Here is an 18,269-nt window from a genome sequence, read left to right on the forward strand (position 1 = left end):
TCCCACATGGGGCGGTGCGGGAGTAGGCAGACTGACGGAGGGCCTGGTTGCTCCAGTCTCTAGACACTGCAGAGTGCTTGCGCTGAGGGTCAAGAAGCAGTGAGATGTCCCAGGAACAGGAATTCTGCAGCGATGTGCATCCCACGCCATAGGCAGTTAGAAAACCTTCACAACGGTTATTACCACCTTTTCTTAGGCGGTCAAGCCCTACCCACCTGAGGTCAGGTTCCCAGGTAGGCTGGCAGGAGCAAGGTATAACTGTTCCCCTTTCCTGGCTCCAGTCTCCAGGGCAAAGAAATCAGGAGCCAGGCAAAACCTGATTAACATTTTGTGACCAGAGTGAGCAAAACTAATCCCAAAGTTCCACTTTTCTTCCCATTCCTCCACTTGACCTTAACTTCCCTACTTTGGCAGAGCCCTGGGTAAAAGGTCCAGTTATATTTCTTCCCCATGGATGTACCTCCTATGACCATTTATAATTCACTCTCAGTCAAGTCAAGAGGCAGATGTTTATATAATGTGTAATCTTTTCTGGAGATGTACTCAGGGGTGATCCAACCTTGATGGAGATTCCCAATCACAAATCTGACTCACTGTTATACTCAATCATCTGTTTTATTTTAAAACATGTCTACACTGCATTGAGCACAACACAGATGTGACCAGGAAATCCATAGCCCTGTCCCAGCAGGTGATGGGTCCAGTGTATGACTTGGGGTTGACTATTATTTTTCACAGTAAGAAAAAAAAAGAGAATAAGAAAGAGGAAATTAACATTATTCCCAACTCCTGTTCAGAAATCTGAGTGATGAAATGGAAGGGTATTTAAGAGATTCATAAAGCATTTCCAAAGCCCGTTTTCTCTATCAGTTGATGTTCAAATATTGAACCTGGGATATTGGACTAGCTGGACTTGAGTGACACAAGGGCATACCGTTTAAAATTACATCCACCCATTACTGCAAAAGGTAGGGGAACAGGCCAGGCTTTCTGACTGATGGTCTACTTTTTCCTGTTTTATGAACCTGATGAATTCAGAGGCTATCAGAAATGTATAACCACAGCTGTGACACAGCTCAGCGTAAAACCTTTTTGTGTAGGGGAGAGGCCTATGGGAAGTGTCCTGAGCTGCATGGTGCCAATACAGAATTGTCAATCATGACCCCACTGAAATATGTGGGATCTCGTGAAAATCAGAAACAGCTTCCATTTTAAGATAAAGTCTCTAAATCCAGTTGCTTTTTAAAAATTAGCATTCCCATTTCTTTCCTCGGAAGCAGAAAGTAAATGCTAGGAAGCTGACAGGTTTTTGTTTGTCACAAGCACACACAGGGTTTGGGGACCACTGCGGCTCTCAGTTCCTGGAACACCGGAGCCTCTGGCATCACTGGGCCTCCACAGCCTTTTTTGCACCCAGGGCTGAGGTCCTCATATTGCAGAACAAAGATGCCAATATGGAGGACTTGGGTGATGGGGAAGTGAGAAGGCCACCCCGTCAGGTCTGGATCTCTATCATCTGGGCAAAATGGAAGCAAAAAATTTATACTTGTATACAAACAAACCTTTGACTCATCAAGTCTTCGATGGAGAAGACAGCAGAGTACACCGAGACCCTTGGTGTGAGAAACAAAATGCCTTCCCCAAAGTAAGACTTCTATTTACGATCTAAAATAGATGTCTTTGAAATGCTTTATCTGGACCAGTGAAAGCCAGTTGCTAATTACATATTATACAAGTATAAATTTTCTACTTCACTATCCATACCAAATCAGGCTCTAAAAACGGACCCCACTGGACCAGAATGTGTATGTTTAACAGATCAGAAACTGCAAAGGACTTATGCCACTAACCGACATAGCTCTACTCCCAAGGACGCCATTGGTATAAATATTTTCAGATTCTTTCGCATTTTAACAATAACAGAGGAGAGTCAAAACAAAGGCTAATTACAAAGACAAAAACAAAGACAATTACAGCTTCTGACATTCACTGAATGATTGTGTTGGCCATAAAGTTTGTTCAGATTTTTCTGTAAGATCTTACGGTAAAAACCTTAACGAACTTTTTGGCCAACTTAATCTATTGTCTGTTTAGTTACAAATCAGGTTTAACACAGCTTTGCTCCATTTTCTATGCATTTTGCCTTTCAAATCACACACAAAATTTATATTATAACTTTTTTTTTCAAAAGACAAAGGCTTATAGGAGCACGTCTTATGAATACTCTTTCCTTAGGTTTTAGCGAGTGGAGGGATCACCGTGGATTTTGAGTGTGGTGGTGAAGCAATTCCACGGGTCATCTTCTCCATGTGCTCAGGGACGAGGGTCGGGGGGATGTCGGAAACTCTTTTTTAAAATGTATTGCAGGACAGCACAATTCTTTAGCACTTTAGGGCCTGTGAAGACAAAGAGAAAGGTGACTGTCACTTCATTTACTGGCATTGTGACTACTAACCTGGTGAGTCATTGTTCTGATGGTCCTTTTTCTACATCTTCCAGTCCTGGGTCCTGGGGCTCTTCTCTCCCTGTTCATCCCTCTTCCAGGCCTGATTCTCAGGATAAAATTCAGGCCTGACCTAGGGTCAGGTTCCCGGGCATTTCCAGACCCATAAATCTGCAACTGTATTTCGGCTTGTGTCCCGTGACCACCCCCTCCCCCAGTCATATAACATTCATCCTCTCCCCATTTAATCATATATTATCTCCCCAACAGAAATAAGAAAATGTTTTCCTCTGGCTATGAATTTGAAATGCTCTGAATTCCTAGGAAATTTTAATGGAGAAATAACTCCTTTCCTTGGGTGCATGAATGCCTGTGGGTCAGGAGTGGAGGGAGGGGCCCCAGCACCAGTGGAACTCCTCATCGGAATAGGGTCCTTGCTCTGCCACTAATGTTCTTCTGAGAACCACCTGCCTCTGACGACTGGTAGTAGGGTGATTGGGTATCATTAAAACTTGGTTTGGGTTTTCCTTCAAGTTCACTGAGTTGGAAAATTAAGAGGTCAAATTGGGTCAGATTGAATGGAAATCAATCAATAGCTGAAGAGCCATCTGGGGTGCTCTCTTGGAAACCTACAAGGGGACGCTTCAGATGCAGTGCTTAGGGAGGTTGGTGGCTTCTGCACATGATCTTTATTTAGAGTGTGTGTTAGTTCAAAGGTTGGAAACCAGTCCCTTCATTTACCTATCACAAGAGCCTAAGGTTTATACTTACGAGTATCGTCCCGACATTTTCCGAACAATCACAGAGATGATTCCACCAATGACTGCGATGCCTAGTAAGACCCCAACAATGATTCCAACCAGGGTCCCCACTGAAAAGCCACCTGAATGAGACAGAAAAAAAAAAAAAAACATAGTCCCCAGTTGAACAATACAGCAGCAATAAGCAATGTCATAGGCCCACTGTAGATAACAAATTATGCTCTATGTTTGTCTTCTATCTATCTAGTAGGAGGTGACTTCGAAGGGGAGAAAAGCTGGGGTTAATCTAATCACAGAAAGATTTCTGGATCTCAAGATATATCAAGCAGCATATTACTCTGACTAAGTGGCTTCACTGTTAATTACTGGGTAGCTTTTGTGTACATAGGGCTATTAAATTAGCCCCTATTTCCATTCTTAGGAACCATAAATTGTGATATGACACCATTCTCCACAGCTGTTGTGAAGACTCACTTGTGATTTGCTTATTTTCAAATACAGGCAATTCCCTTTTCTCTCTTAAGAGATTTGAAACATTTTCAAAAGGTTTTCTGCTCCCAGATGATTACAATCCAGGAAAGAATGTTAATTCATCACAAAGATTAAAGTTCAAAGAAACCTTCTTAAAAACTCCTGTAAGAAAGTTTTGATAACAAAATCAACCCACCTTTCTGAGTGCTTTTTGGTTTTTCTCCATCTGTTTTCCCTATAAAGAGAGAGTTGCAATGATATAGAATTATTAGGAGTTAGTAACTATAATTTAACAATTGGCAGAAGATGGATTTACTCTAAGTGGAAGGTAGTAAAACACAAGCAAAGAGGATAATTTCTTAAGTAAATTGGATCAGGGGACTTTTAAGCAGGCTCTGATGTGATCCTGTCTTTAAAACTATTATTTATTGAATTTATGAATGCTTCTTCACACCTATGAGTCCATAGTTTTTCGGTAAATGTTACTTTTTTCACCACCCACTGTAGAGAGCAGAATCAAGGTAACTCACCCAGAGAGATCTTAAATAAATGGCCAAAGATTTCAGAAGTTAGGGTAACAAAAGAATCCAAGGCTGTTGATTTTTGGTGCAAAGTCAAGATTATGAAAAACTCACCCATTGGGAGGAGGTTTATTTTGAAGAAACATCATTTTGAGAGCAAAATGTTTTGGAAGTTGTGGTCAAGACTGTGATATCACCCATCTTGTGATATCAATTTCCTTTTCTCTCATAGAAAATCCAGATCTTACAGGGCACTTAAGCTTAATGAGACTATACCCTTTGTATTTTCAGTTCATTCAGTTTAGTTGCTGTCATGTCTGACTCTTTGTGACCCCATGGACTGCAGCACACCAGACTTCCCTGTCCATCACCAACTCCCGGAGCTTGCGCAAACTTGTGTCCATTGAGTTGGTGATGCCATCCAACCATCTCATTCTCTGTTGTCCCTTTCTCCTCCTAGCTTCAATCTTTCCCAGCATCAGGGTCTTTTCTAATAAGTCACTTCTTCCCATTAGGTGGTCAAAGTATTGGGGTTTCAGCTTCAGCATCAGTCCTTCCACTGAGTATTCAGGACTGATTTCCTTTAGGATTGACAGGTTTGATCTCCTTTTAGTCCGAGGGACTCTCAAGAGTCTTCTCTGACACCACAGCTCAAAAGCATCAATTCTTTGGTGCTCAGCTTTCCCTATACTCCAACTCTCACATCCATACACGACTACTGGAAAACCATAGCTATGACTAGACAGACTTTTGTTGGCAAAGTAATATCTCTGCTTTTTAGTATGATATTTAGGTTGGTCATAGCTTTTCTTCCAAGGAGTAAGTATCTTTTAATTTCATGGCTGCAGTCATCATTTGCAGTGATTTGGGAGCCCCCCAAAAATAGAGTCGGAGAAGGTGACGGCACCCCACTCCAGGACTCTTGCCGGGAAAATCCCATGGGCCGAGGAGCCTGGTGGGCTGCAGTCCATGGGGTCGAGAAGAGTCGGACACGACTAAGTGATTTCACTTTCACTTTTCACTTTCATGCATTGGAGAAGGAAATGGCAGCCCACTCCAGTGTTCTTGCCTGGAAAATCCCAGGGACGGGGGAGCCTGGTGGGCTGCCATCTCTGGGGTCGCACAGAGTCGGACACAACTGAAGCGACTTAGCAGCAGCAGCAGCAGCAAAAATAAACTCTCTCATTATTTCCGTTTGTTTCCCCATCTATTTGCCATGAAATGATGGGACCAGATGCCATGATCTTAGTGTTCTGAATGTTGAGTTTTAAGCCAACTTTTTCACCCTCTTCTTTCACTTTCATCAAGAGGCTGTTTAGTTCTTTTCCACTTTCTGCCATAAGGGTGGTGACATCTGCATATGTGAGGTTATTGGTATTTCTCCCGGCAGTCTTAATTCCAGCTTGCGCTTCATCCAGCCTGGCATTTCTCATGATGTACTTTGCATATAACTTTAATAAGCAGGGTGACAATATACAGCCTTGATGTACTCCTTTCCCTATTTGGAACCAGTCTGTTGTTTCATGTCCAGTTCTAACTGTTGCTTCTTGACCTGCATACAGATACTCAGGTGGTAGGTAGGGTGGTCTGGTATTCCCATCTCTAAGAGTTTTCCGCAGTTTGTTGTAATCCACACAGTCAAAGGCTTTGGCGTAGTCAATAAAGCAGAAGTAGATGTTTTTCTGGAATTCCCTTTGTATTTATGGCGCTATTATTATAGGATTTCTATCTGCAGCTAACTCTAATTTAGTGGTTCAAATGTGAATATTATTTACCTAGCATGTGGATATAAGTTGCTTAACTATGAATACCTCTCTGAAAGTAAGAGAATAACAATTTTTTCTTTAGATAATTTTTACACAATTCTATTAAAAAATAAAAGGCCTTTTGTTTCTCCCATCAACTTCTTGGTATACTGAGCCCTTCACTCTTCTGGGTGGTAGTTGTTTATGAAGAAAAAGTCAAGAGGCCTTAATTTAATGAGACAACAGAGAGATGTGATTTAATCAGGCTCAGCTCTAGAATCTTAGCTCATGATTTGAAAAATATCAGATATCCAATACTCTCCTAATCAAAAGTGGAACCAGCCAACCATCAACTATAAGACAGTTACTTTTTCTAATGGTTGATTTGGGAAGAAAAGAAGTTATCCACTCTGTATCAGGTCCATCTTCAAAAAAAAAGACATCCTTTCAAGGTGGCCCCAGAGTTGTCATTGTTCAATAGCTAAGTTGTGTCTGATTCTTTAAGACCCCATGGACTGCAGCCTGCCAGTCTCCTCTGTCCTCCACTATCTCCAGGAATTTGCTCAAACTAATGTCCACTGAGTCAAGTGATGCCATCCAATCATCTCATCCTCTGTCGTCCCCTTCTCCTCCTGCCCTCAATCTTTCCTAGCATCATGATCTGTACCAAAGAGTCAACTGTTTGCATCAGGTGGTCAAAATACTGAAGCTTCAGCAATAGTCCTTCCAATGAATATTCAGGGTTGATATCCTTTAGGATTGACTAGTTTGATCTCTGTGCAGTCCAAGGGACTCTCAAAGTCTTCTCTAACACCACAGTTTGAAAGCATCAGTTCTTCAGTTCTCAGCCCTCTTTGCGGTCCAACTCTAACATCCATACATGACTACTAGAAAGACCATAACTTTCACTACATGGACGTTTTTTGGCAAAGTGATGTCTCTGCTCTTTAATGTAATGTCTAGGTTTGTTATAGCTTTCCTTCCAAGTAGCAAGTGTCTTTTAACTTCATGGCCCCAGAGAACAGGTCCTTGAACCCATCTCTTCCTGCATGAGCTGACCCCATGGCTCTAGAACATTTACATGGAACTCAAGCTAATCATGCCAACTCACATAAAAAAACAGCTGGGAGACTTCTGGGTTTGAGGCCTGCCCAGAAGAAAGGTGTCATCCTATCAACTCCCTAAATGTTATACCTGGCTGACAACTACCAGTAGAGACAGGTCAAACATTTGCTTTTCATGTCTTAACATGGTGGCTCATGACACAACATACTGGGCTCATAACACAACATTACCACCATCATGACACCATTTTCCAGAAAATATATTACCAAAATAAAGTTTGTGGATGATTCATCACTAAATTAAAGTTTACTAGCCTTATACTCCCTAAGCCTCTTCCCAATTACACCGACTGTGATCACTCGAATGTATCATGCACATGAATATCATCAAACTTGGGCATTTGATGGTAAAGGCATTTGCAGTCCTAATAAAATTACCTCTTAAAAAGTCAAGTATTCATAATTACATTTTAACTCACATGTGAAAATTTCTTGGAACATTGATGCATGAAGTAGGAATGTGTCATAAGTCACAGTATTTGTGACAGGGTGGGGAAGAGGACAGACAAGAAAGTAATCATGAGTATTTTCCAGGAAATTGAGACATTTTCTTTTTAAGGAATAGGAGAAATATTCTGGTATGATATTAAAAAAAAAACACTCAACTTGGAATGCTCCATTTTCGGCTTGCCATGAATAAGCTGTCAGCTCTTATTACAAATGATCAATGCTTCTCCAAAATTTTGAAATGTTTCCAATGATTAATTATATTGATTCTTTCCTTGTTTAACCCTATTTAGTTTGCTCTGGTGTTTAATGCCAACCATTTCTTTAGTATCTTAGAGTAACCCATAGGCATCATTTTCTAAGCATATGATGAAACTTTTCTATCTTTGTAGTAGAATATGCATAATATAAACATTACTATCTTCACCAGTTTAAAGTATACTCTGATGGTATCATGTACACTCACCTGGTGTGCAACCATCAGCCCCATCCATCTCCATAACTCTTCACCTTGCAAAACTGATACTCTCTACCCATCTCCATTCCCTCCCCTCCCCAACCCCTGGCAACCACCATTCCGCTTTCTATGATTTGACTACTCTATGTACCTCATCTAAGTGGAATCACAGAGTATTTGTCTTTTGGTGACTGGTTTATTCCATTTAGTCCTCAAGGTTCATCCATGTTATAGCATGTGTGAGAATTTTCTTCCTTTTAAAGGCTAAATAATATTCCATTGCATGTATATGACACATTTTGTTTACCCAATCATCTTTTCATGGACAGTTGGGTTGCTTCCATATTTCAACTATGGTGTATAATGCTGCTGTGACCATAGGTATACAAATACAAAGCATTTAAAAAATCTCCAAAAGTGCTTTAGAATTTTAAAAACAGGTTGGTGATTGGGAATTGTATATCAAACAATAAGGACTAACTTTCTAGGTGTTCAGCTGTGCAGCTAGCTTTAGGAATCATGGGTTCAGGAGAGGTCCTTATGTTCACTTTCATTTAAAGATGAAAACACCTAACTAGGTACATATGATAGGAAATTGCTCAGGTTAGCAAGCATTCATTGCAGTTACTAGAAGATTAGTCCCTTTTCTCTTCCACCCTTATCTACTACAAAATAAGGCATATTTAAAAAATAGCCCAAACACCTGAATTTCTTTCAAGAAAGCTCTGGAAATAGGAAGCTCTTCCTCTTACTAGGTTGTAATGGCAATCGTCTTTCCTCACAATCATTAGTGATGGTCTAAACCTCATAATAGTGATGCAGACTCAAAGCCGTCCTTCAGGATTTCTCCCCAAGGTGCGCCTCCATTCACATTGCTGCATATACCAGCTGTAAAGTATAACCCCAAAGCCTGGTAAGACAGGCTTAGAATAGATTCTTGCACCATGTGTACAGATATGAACTCAAGGTACAGTAAGATGGTAAATGTTAGCAATGTTACTGCTGTTCAGTCACTAAGTTGTGTCCAACTCTTTGTGACCCCACGGACTCCAGCACACCAGGCTCCTTGGTCTTCCACTGTCTCCTGGAGTTTGCTCAAATTCATGTCCGTTGAGTTGATGATCCTATCGAACCATATCATCCTCTCCTGCTCCCTTCTTCTTTTGCCTTCAATATTTCCCAGCATCAGGGTCTCTTCCAATGAGTTAGCTCCCTGCATCAGGTATTGGGAACTTCAGTTTCAGCATCAATCTTTCCAATGAATACTCAGGTTTTATTTAGTGTTGAGTGGCATGATCTCCTTGCAGTCCAAGGGAGTCTTCTCAAGGACCACAGTTCAAAAGCATCAATTCTTTGGCATTCAGCCTTCTTTATGGTCTAACTCTCATATCCATACATGACTACTGGAAAAACCATAGCTTTGACTATACAGGCTTTTGTTTAATGTGCTATCTAGGTTTGGCATAACTTTCTTTCCAAGGAGCAAGTGTCTTTTAATTTCACTGCAGTCACCATTCATAGTGATTTTGGAGCCTAAGAAAATAAAATCTGTTATTGCTTCCACTTTTCCCCCTTCTATTTGCCAGGAACTGATGGGACTGGATACCATGATTGTAGTTTTTTGAATGTTGAGTTTCAATGTTAGGACAGAATCTACTAAGATATACATAGGTTGGCTAACTGTTACCCTCTTGCGTGTCAACACAAAGTTTTTTTGTGTAGCATTATATCAGCTTAGGGTCAGCAATATCACACTAGTAGCTATCTCACTTACTTTTGTGGGGGCATTATCACTGGGTGTCATTTGAAGTAGAGAGCAGAATTCAACAACCCAATAAATATGAACTCTGAACCTACCACACAAAGCTTGGTTCAAAATTAGTGCTTACATTCCAACACATGCCATATTGATGATTATATTTGTCCCTGGATTTTGGGGAATGCATTGATGGTGCAAAAGAAGATCAACCCGTACTGGGGTGACTGTTTTTCTTACCCTGGGAGTGACTAGTCGCTGGTACATGGGTATGGACTGTGCTCTTGGCAGGTGTGTTCTTGGCAGCTGTGCTCTTGGCAGGTGTGCTTTTGGCTGTTGTGCTTTCGGCAGTTGGTAGATCTTCTCCGTGACTGTATGTTACATTCTCTGTTCCTGTTGGCATCTATTGGAGATATAAAAGGCAAAACAGAAATAAGACTTAATACTGTAAAATATATACTCTATCTTATGTCAGAAATGGACTTAAAGTAGCTTAAATATATAAGCTATATGATGACATAAATTTAAAGTGGAAACAAGATAACAAGCACAAGAAACTAGAGTGGAGACAGGAATAAAATCAGGACAGGAATAAAATCATGTCAGAAATAAATCCCAAATGTTGAGCATGCTGACTTCCTGAGGTGTAACTTTTTAGAAAATACTGGGTCACTAGTCATTAATCCTTTTCCTCCCTTGAACTTGAAGGGTACTTTTTTTCCTGTAATGTTTATTCAGCACATATTATGTTGTATTATTTTTAATGCCCTTTCTCCCCCAGAGCTTACCATTTGCTATGCCCTCTAAATACCTCTGCATTAACACCACAAAAAATCCCTAAGAAATAAGTTCTATTCTTTTTTTTTTTTTTTAGTTATTTTTGGCTGCTTTGGGTCTTTCTTGCTGGGTGTGGGCTTCTCTAGTTGTGACTCGAGGGCTCCAGAGTGTGCAAGCTCAGTAGTTGCAGCACATGGGCTTAGCTGCCCCACAGCATGTGGGATCTTAGTTCCACAACCAGGGATTGAACCCATATCCCTGCACTGGAAAGCAGATTCTTAACCATTGGACCACCAGGGAAGTTTCAAGAAGTAAATTCTATTATTAGCCCTATAATATGAACAAGGCTTAGAGAGATGAGATAATATGCCCAAGCTCACATAGTCAACAAGCAACAGAATAAGAATTGGAAATGGTTCTGTTCGACTCTAAAGTTCGTGTCAATATAGCATTCAACAAGCTAATGAGTACAGGCAAAAAAACAAACAAACATAGATCAGTGGAATTATATCAAGCTTAAAAACTTTGTGCATCAAAGGACACAATCAACAGAATGAAAAGGTGACCTATGGAATGGGAGAAAATACTCACAAATCATATTGTCTGATAAAAGTATACAGAACTCCTATAAATCAATAACAAAAAAAATCTAATAACTTGATTTTAAAAATGGGAAAAAAGACTTGAGTAAATCAATCTCCAAATATGGTACACAACTGCCAACAAACATGCAAAAGATACTCAATCGCACTACTTATCAGAGAAAAACGAATCAAAAGCACAATGAGATTATCACCTCATACCAGTTAGGGTGGCTACTATCAAAAGAACAGAAAATAAATTGGAACCATTGTGCACTGTTGATGGGGTCGTAGAATGGTTGCAACGCTAGGGAAAACAGAATGGATGTCCTCAGAAAAATTGAAAATAGAACTAGCATATGATCCAGCAATGCTACTTCTGAGTATAAACCCAAAAGAATTAAAAGCAGGGTTTGGAAGCTATTTGCACGTCCATGTTCATAGCAGCATTATTCACAATAGCCAAGAGCTGGAAGCAATCCGAATGCATGAAGAAAATGTAATATTTACTTACATACAGTGGAATATTATTCAACCTCCAAAGGGAAAATATTCTTACACATGCTACAACATGGATTAACACTGGGGGCATTATGCTCAAGTATACTGAAATGAGCCAGTCTCAAAATATCCTTGCATGTGATCACATGCCTATGAAGCAACTTCCTCTCTTCCTGCTACACTCACCGGAGTTGCCAAGGATTCTTTACTGGCAGCTGGGGTTGTCATGTAATCTTCCACACCCAGGGTCGTCTGCTCATTTTTCACACCTGTAGTCACATCATCTTCTGGGCGGACCGTGCTGGCTGAAAAGGGGAGACTGAGTCAGACCTCCAGGTGAAATCATATGGGCAGGCCTAACTGGTCAGCTACAATCAGATTTTTTGTTTTTCATTTCTTTTGGGTATTTTGTCCTTTTTAGGGAGTTTTCATTCTGGCTTAACACAAACCATTCTACATATATAGAACAGCCTGGTCATCTCCACTGTAAAAGAAAGGAAGATGGGACTCCAAAAAGGTGAAGCAGCCAGACCCTCCCTGGTTCCCACTGAGGCATGCTGGACTCTGTGTGTGTGTGTGTGTGTGTGTGACTGAGGCATGCTGGACTGTGTGTGTGTGTGTGTGTGTGTGTGTGTGTGTGTGTGTGTGACTGAGGCATGCTGGACTGTGTGTGTGTGTGTGTGTGTGTTTACACCTTGACTTTTCTTTCAATAATGAACCTGATTCTTTCTGGTGCCATTTCATATAAAGAATTAATGCATTTAGGTTAATAGAATTTCATATAGACCCAGAAAAATTCTCAATTAGAGTCTGGAAAGATTTCTGAATATATTGATTAGTAGGCTTTCTGTTATAAAGAGTGAAGTAAGTTGGAAAGAGGAAAATAAATATCATATATTAATGCATATACATGGAATCCAGAAAAACGGTACTAATGAACCTATTTGTAGGGCAACAGTAAAGACACAGACATAGAGAACAAACCTGTGGACGCGGTGAGGGAAGGAGAGGACGGGGCGAATTGAAGAGAGCAGCATTAACATATATATATTACCATGCAAGTGTCAAACTGTTGGCCACTCAGTGTCCAGCTCTGACATGCCATCGACTAGCCTGTCAGGCTCCTCTGTCCGTGGAATTCTCCAAGCAATACTGGAGTGGGTTGCCATTCCCTTCCCCAGGGGATCTTCCCAACCCGGGGCTCAAACCCAGGTCTCCTGCATTGCAGGCATGGTCTTTACCGTCTGAATCACCCGGGAAGCCCCATCCATTACCATATGTATTAATAAAATAGATACCCAGTGGAAATTTGCCGTATGCCTCAGGGAGCTCAACTCAGTGCTCTGTGATAACCCAGGGAGGTAGGATGGGGTGGTAGTTGAAAGGAAGGTTCAAGTGCAAAGGGACATATGTATACCTATGGCTGATTGATTTTGATGTGTGGCAGAAACCAATACAACACTGTAAAGCAATTATCCTCCAATTAAAAATAAATACATTAAAAAAAAGAAGTAAAATAAAGCTAGATAATACACTTAAAAAAAAAAAAGTTGATTAGCAGGCTCTATCCCAAACCTACTAAATCAGAATGTCCAAAGGCAGGTGTTCCTTCTTGTTAAAACCGACCTTGTGCTCCATTTGATTTTGAGACTGCTGTCTGCTTGAATGATTAAGCCCACTGGCTCTAACTACAGACCTCATACAGATAGACATAGAGCTCAACCTCTTCTTTTACAGTTGGGATCATCATCTACAAGGGAGGATCGGTAATATACTTATAAGAGTGCTGAGATAACTAACAGAACTTTTAGTGCACCCAGAGCTAAACTAAAGAGAGACCTCACAGCCCCTGGCCATGGCTCTTCGGCATCACCACGGGACGAATGGCCCTGTTGTGCCATTGAAAAAGGTTTCCAGACGAGCAGGGAGTAGGTGGGGTGGGACTGCAAGTTGATTTCCAGGACGCAGGGGGGACAGGGATGCAGGGAGGACAACTTGAAGTGGCCTTTTCTTCACACTCTCCTGCAATGATTGGAGTTTATCCTGACTGAGTAGGAATGCCATCTCAATTCATCAGTAACCCTTTTCACAAGTTAAAACAAATCTGACTCACTGGTCACGGGTTCCCTCCCCAGACTCAGAGTGGCTCTGGAAGAAATTTCGTGACTAAGTACAGTTGCAAAATAAGCAAGCACATACAGCTCAGGAGCAAGAGGGAGGGGGTGGTTGGAGACTTATGTGCTTAATTAAAGAGCAGATGTCCGGCCCTTGCCTTAAAATTCCTTCTTTCTCTTGTGCTTAGATAGCTCAGCCAAAGGCACAGCTGATAAATATTTGATCACAGCTTCTTTGCTGATGCACAGAAGAAGGAAGCCTCTAGAGTAAATTCTCTTGTTTCATGAGCCTTCTCTTTGCATTGAGTACTACTGATCTGGTGCTGCCAATCAGTGCTTCCCAAGCGTATGCATTTTTTTCTCATCTTGGGTGGGGAAAGGCTTTCATTAGTTAGCAACTAACTGATACCTCAGTGCCAGCAAATAGATTGCTCCCTTTCTGGCTGGTTGCTGGGGTGGGAGTAGGGGTAGTGATCAGCTCTCAATAAGGATTTAAGATTATGATCGCAGCAAATGTTAAATGTATTTATCAACTTCAAGGAGAAATATCCCTTTGCCAAGCAAGCAGTCTTTATTAAAAAACTTAGCATTCTATTTTCTTTTCTTCTACTCCAGGTTCAAATACACTTAACAAACCATCCATTTAAAAACATTTTCTGGTGTGTTCAGCAACATCACTTACCATACGGCATCCTCTAGCTTTAAAAAGCAAAAAACCACCCTTGCTTAAAAAAAAAAAAATAAGTACAGGATTAAGTTAGTTAAAGTTGAATTCTTTCGTAGAAAGTTCAGTTCATTGAAAGCCTAACGAGAAAAATTCCTTCTTGCTCTTTTCTACCCTTGGCCCACAGAGCCAAGAACTAAAATTGCTCTGAATAGACAAAAGGGCATTTTATGAATGACACTCATGATGAAGAGGCATGTCTTTTGTCTTGCTGCCCTGGCATTCTTTTTGCTCCCTGGGAAAGTTGATCTTTAACAAGAGATGTTCACTTGTCCCTCTCATTATTTCAGCTGAAGGCTTTGCGGATGAACTGCTGAGTGTCCAGCCAGCATTTGACATCCTTTTCTCTTGAATGGTGAAATTCAAATCACGTGTTGCTGTCTTTCCTCTCCAGTCATTTTCTTCTTCCTAAGACACGTGTGCGCATAGTCAACACACACATCTGTTTATGTAAATGCAGTAACAAACCCGCAATAACAGTCTGTTCTAGAGTGATGTCCCCTTGTGCTCACATGAACACCTTCCTGCCACTCCCAGCCTCCCCTAGCCTGTGGGTCAGAACCAATGGAAATTTTCAACTCTGTCTGTAAGCCATCCACATGCTTTGGAATTGGTGTGTACATGTTATTCTTTTAAAAACTACTATTTCTAAGAAGATGATGTGATAAATTGATTTGACCCTAAGGTGTTTAAGTTTGAGAGCCAATAAGCACTGAAGAGATGTTTATCGGGGATGAAAGTGCTAGTTATGAATCATTTTTTGTTTTGTTTTGTTTTTAATTATGAAAGTGTGACAACACATTTACAGGAGATATGGAAAATACAGAACAAAGTTACATTGTTCTGCATTTTCATATGTATTAAAATTACATATTACAATTATTTTTTAAGTAGATAAATTAAGATTTTTAGTTGGAGCTTCAATATCAAACTCTCAAAACTTAATAGAATGAATAGACAGAAAAGCAGGATATAGTAGACCTGAAAACCACTATGAACCAATTCAACATAATTAAGATTTATACAATTTTCGCACAACAGCAGGATACAAATTCTTTTCAAGTTCCCATAGACTGTAAACCAGGAGACACTGGAAAATATCCAGGTGCATAAAACAAGATGCAAAAATTTCATGGCCGAAAAGTATTTGAATCATTCAGAGTCTGTTCTCTTATCACTGTGGAATTATGTTAGAAATCAGTATCAAAAGATATTTGAAAATAGTCCAGATATTTTCAAATGCAATGTGTCATTTACCAAGAGAGATCTTTGATTTAGCCATTGAAAGCCTCAATAAAGTTAAAACACTGAAAATACACAGGGTGATTACAGAGAAGGAACCATTAAATGCTAACTATCAAACTGAGAAATTAATATCAAAGATTCTTTAAAAACTTCATGGATTTGGAAATGAAATGTCCACTTTTAAATGATAGGTATATCTAAGAAGCTGTAACAAGGAAAATTAAGAGAATATTTGTAACAGAATAAAAATGAAAAGAGAATTTATCAGAATTTGCTGCATGCAGCTGAAGCTGCTGGATATAACTAAATAGTAACACAAGGGAATCATTTTAATCTTTGCATCAAAATTTAATAGCCCAAAGAAATCATTCTAGTTTTCATATATTTATGGGATGGCATTTCATTGACAATATTTAGAATTTGATGGAACATTAATTACACTGTCACTGTGATTGTCTTACAACAGTCCCAAATTCTTGATTAAGCCTTTGAGTAAGTGTTTTCAGTCTTTTGATTTTATTTACATTTCTCTGATTTGTGGTGCTGAGTTGTTCCTTATGTTTGCTGGTTGATGGCAGCGTCTTCTCTTGTGACCATTTTTCTTTTACGGTATTCATCTTTAAATAATTTTAAAATCTTCTGATGCCTTAAGAGTATATTCTTGGATTTCCTCCCCATTTAGGTCACCACAGAGCACTGACTAGGGTTCCCTGTGCTATGCTTTAGGCTCTCATTAGTTATCTATTTTATACATAGTAGTGTGTATACGTCAGTCCCCATCTTCCAATTCATTCCCCTTTCCACCTGGTGTCCATACATTTGTTCTACATCTGTGTCTCTATTTCTGCTTTGCAAATAGGTTCACCTGTACCATTTTCTAGATTTCACATTTACGTGTTAATCATATTTGTCTTCTCTTTCTGACTTACTTCACTCTGTATGACAGGGAACTAATATATAACCTTTTCTGGCATCTAATCAATATATTACATGGCTAATTGGTTCATAGCACTCATCTGGCACCATTAAATGAATCCAGAGGGGACTTTCCTGGTGGTCTAGTGGTTAAGAATCTACCTGCCAATGCAGAGGACTTTTGATCCCTGGTCTGGGAAGATTCCACACAGCACAGAGCAACTAAGCCTGTGTGCCACAACTACTGAGCCTGTGCTGCAAAACAAGAGAAGCCACCACAATAAGAAGCACACACACGGCAAAGTCAGAGTAGAGTAGCCCCTACTTGCTGCAGCTAGAGAAAACCGCCACACACCAATGAAGACTCAGTCCAGTCCAAAGTAAATAAAAATAAATTAATCCAGAGAACTGAAATAGCAATAGGAAAAAGGAAATGAAGCAAATGCAACCTAAGCTCAAGTCGCATTTAACAAAATCAGGAAATAAAGCATATTTCTTTAAGTTTTCTGGGATAGAATAAAGTGATAAAACAGAAAAATATATATTCTTTGGAATAGATGCTGCAATATTTTTTTAATTAATTGGCATTTGCATATATCTTGTAAGTGGCAAGGTCTGCCATTAGTCAAACTTATTAAGCTTGTTTTACCTGAATATCATTCTTACAAACTCTTTCTCAAGATTATGTAAATATTCATCTACATTTTCTATAAGTTTTTGTTTTTACACTGAATCTTTCTATTTGTCCTGTGTTTATCTTGAAGCCAATGTAAAATGGGAATATAAATTTGATTTTCATCCAAAAATTAAGCTGGTGTGGTTGTCCCCACTTACCAGATGAGCAAAGTGAGGCTGACAAAGACCTTCCTTGACCAACCTTTGTTGAAACTCCTCTGAGCCCTCCTCTCAGTGAGGCCATGTCCTCAGGCTTCAGTGTTTATCATTACAGAGTCTAGTTTCAGCAAGAAACCTGCTAAGTCAGTTTATAGAGAATCACTTGATTCTCTCTAATCAAGTTCTCCATCTCCCACCTTTGATTTCTAAATCCCTGGCCTGCCTTTAGCAAGAATCGTGTTAGGCTAGTTTAGCAAGAATCCCCCTACCTTTGAGGTCTCTTCTTCATAATTTGAGACACCATCTGTTAGAATCCCTCAGTCTAATTATGTAGTGACCACAATCTCTATTTTCCTCAAATGAGTTCCCTTTCTAGGACTGAGGTTCCAGAAGTGGCAGGTTAGAAGACAGGCGTGGTCTGCCTTACAAAGGCTGTACTTCTCAGAGCCGAGGTACTCTTGGCTCTACAAAAACAGGCAGCAGCAATGATGGGATGGAGATTGGAGCCTTTCTTAGTTCACCTCTATTTTCCAGAATTATTTCGCACCTACTACATGCTGGGAGTTGGTGATGGACAGGGAGGCTTGGCGTGCTGCAATTCATGGGGTCGCAAAGAGTTGGACACGACTGAGTGACTGAACTGAACTGAACAGAACTGAACTGACATGCTGGGGGCTTCCCTGATAGCTCAAGTGTAAAGAATCTGCCTGCCAGTGTAGGTGAGGCGAGTTCAATCACTGGGTCAGAAAGATCCCCTGGAATCTGGAGGAGGAAATGACAACCCACTCCAGTAATCTTTTCTGGGAAATCCCATGGATGAAGGAGCCTGGTGGGCTAGAGTCCACAGCGTTGC

At 40.2% G+C, this 18,269-nt stretch overlaps 1 protein-coding gene across 2 annotated transcripts in view; it reads right to left on the reverse strand.

Annotated features, from left to right (window-relative positions):
* Nucleotides 1–596: 596 nt before the first annotated feature.
* The window catches only part of PDPN (podoplanin), a 34,942-nt gene continuing 17,269 nt past the window's right edge, over nucleotides 597–18,269 (reverse strand). Inside the window, exons 2-6 of one of the 2 annotated variants that reach the window (XM_004013802.5) lie at nucleotides 11,771–11,889; nucleotides 9,966–10,128; nucleotides 3,872–3,910; nucleotides 3,215–3,326; nucleotides 597–2,396 (exon numbers count right to left, since the gene is read on the reverse strand). In XM_004013802.5, coding sequence (XP_004013851.1) covers nucleotides 2,390–2,396; nucleotides 3,215–3,326; nucleotides 3,872–3,910; nucleotides 9,966–10,128; nucleotides 11,771–11,889 — 440 coding nt within the window. In that variant the 3' untranslated portion in view covers nucleotides 597–2,389. Of the gene's footprint in view, nucleotides 3,327–3,871; nucleotides 3,911–9,965; nucleotides 10,129–11,770; nucleotides 11,890–18,269 lie in introns of both variants that reach the window. The other variant, XM_060396607.1, reaches the window with a different exon arrangement.

The sequence above is a fragment of the Ovis aries genome, chromosome 12, assembly GCF_016772045.2.
Source record: "Ovis aries strain OAR_USU_Benz2616 breed Rambouillet chromosome 12, ARS-UI_Ramb_v3.0, whole genome shotgun sequence".
Lineage (NCBI taxonomy): Eukaryota > Metazoa > Chordata > Mammalia > Artiodactyla > Bovidae > Ovis > Ovis aries.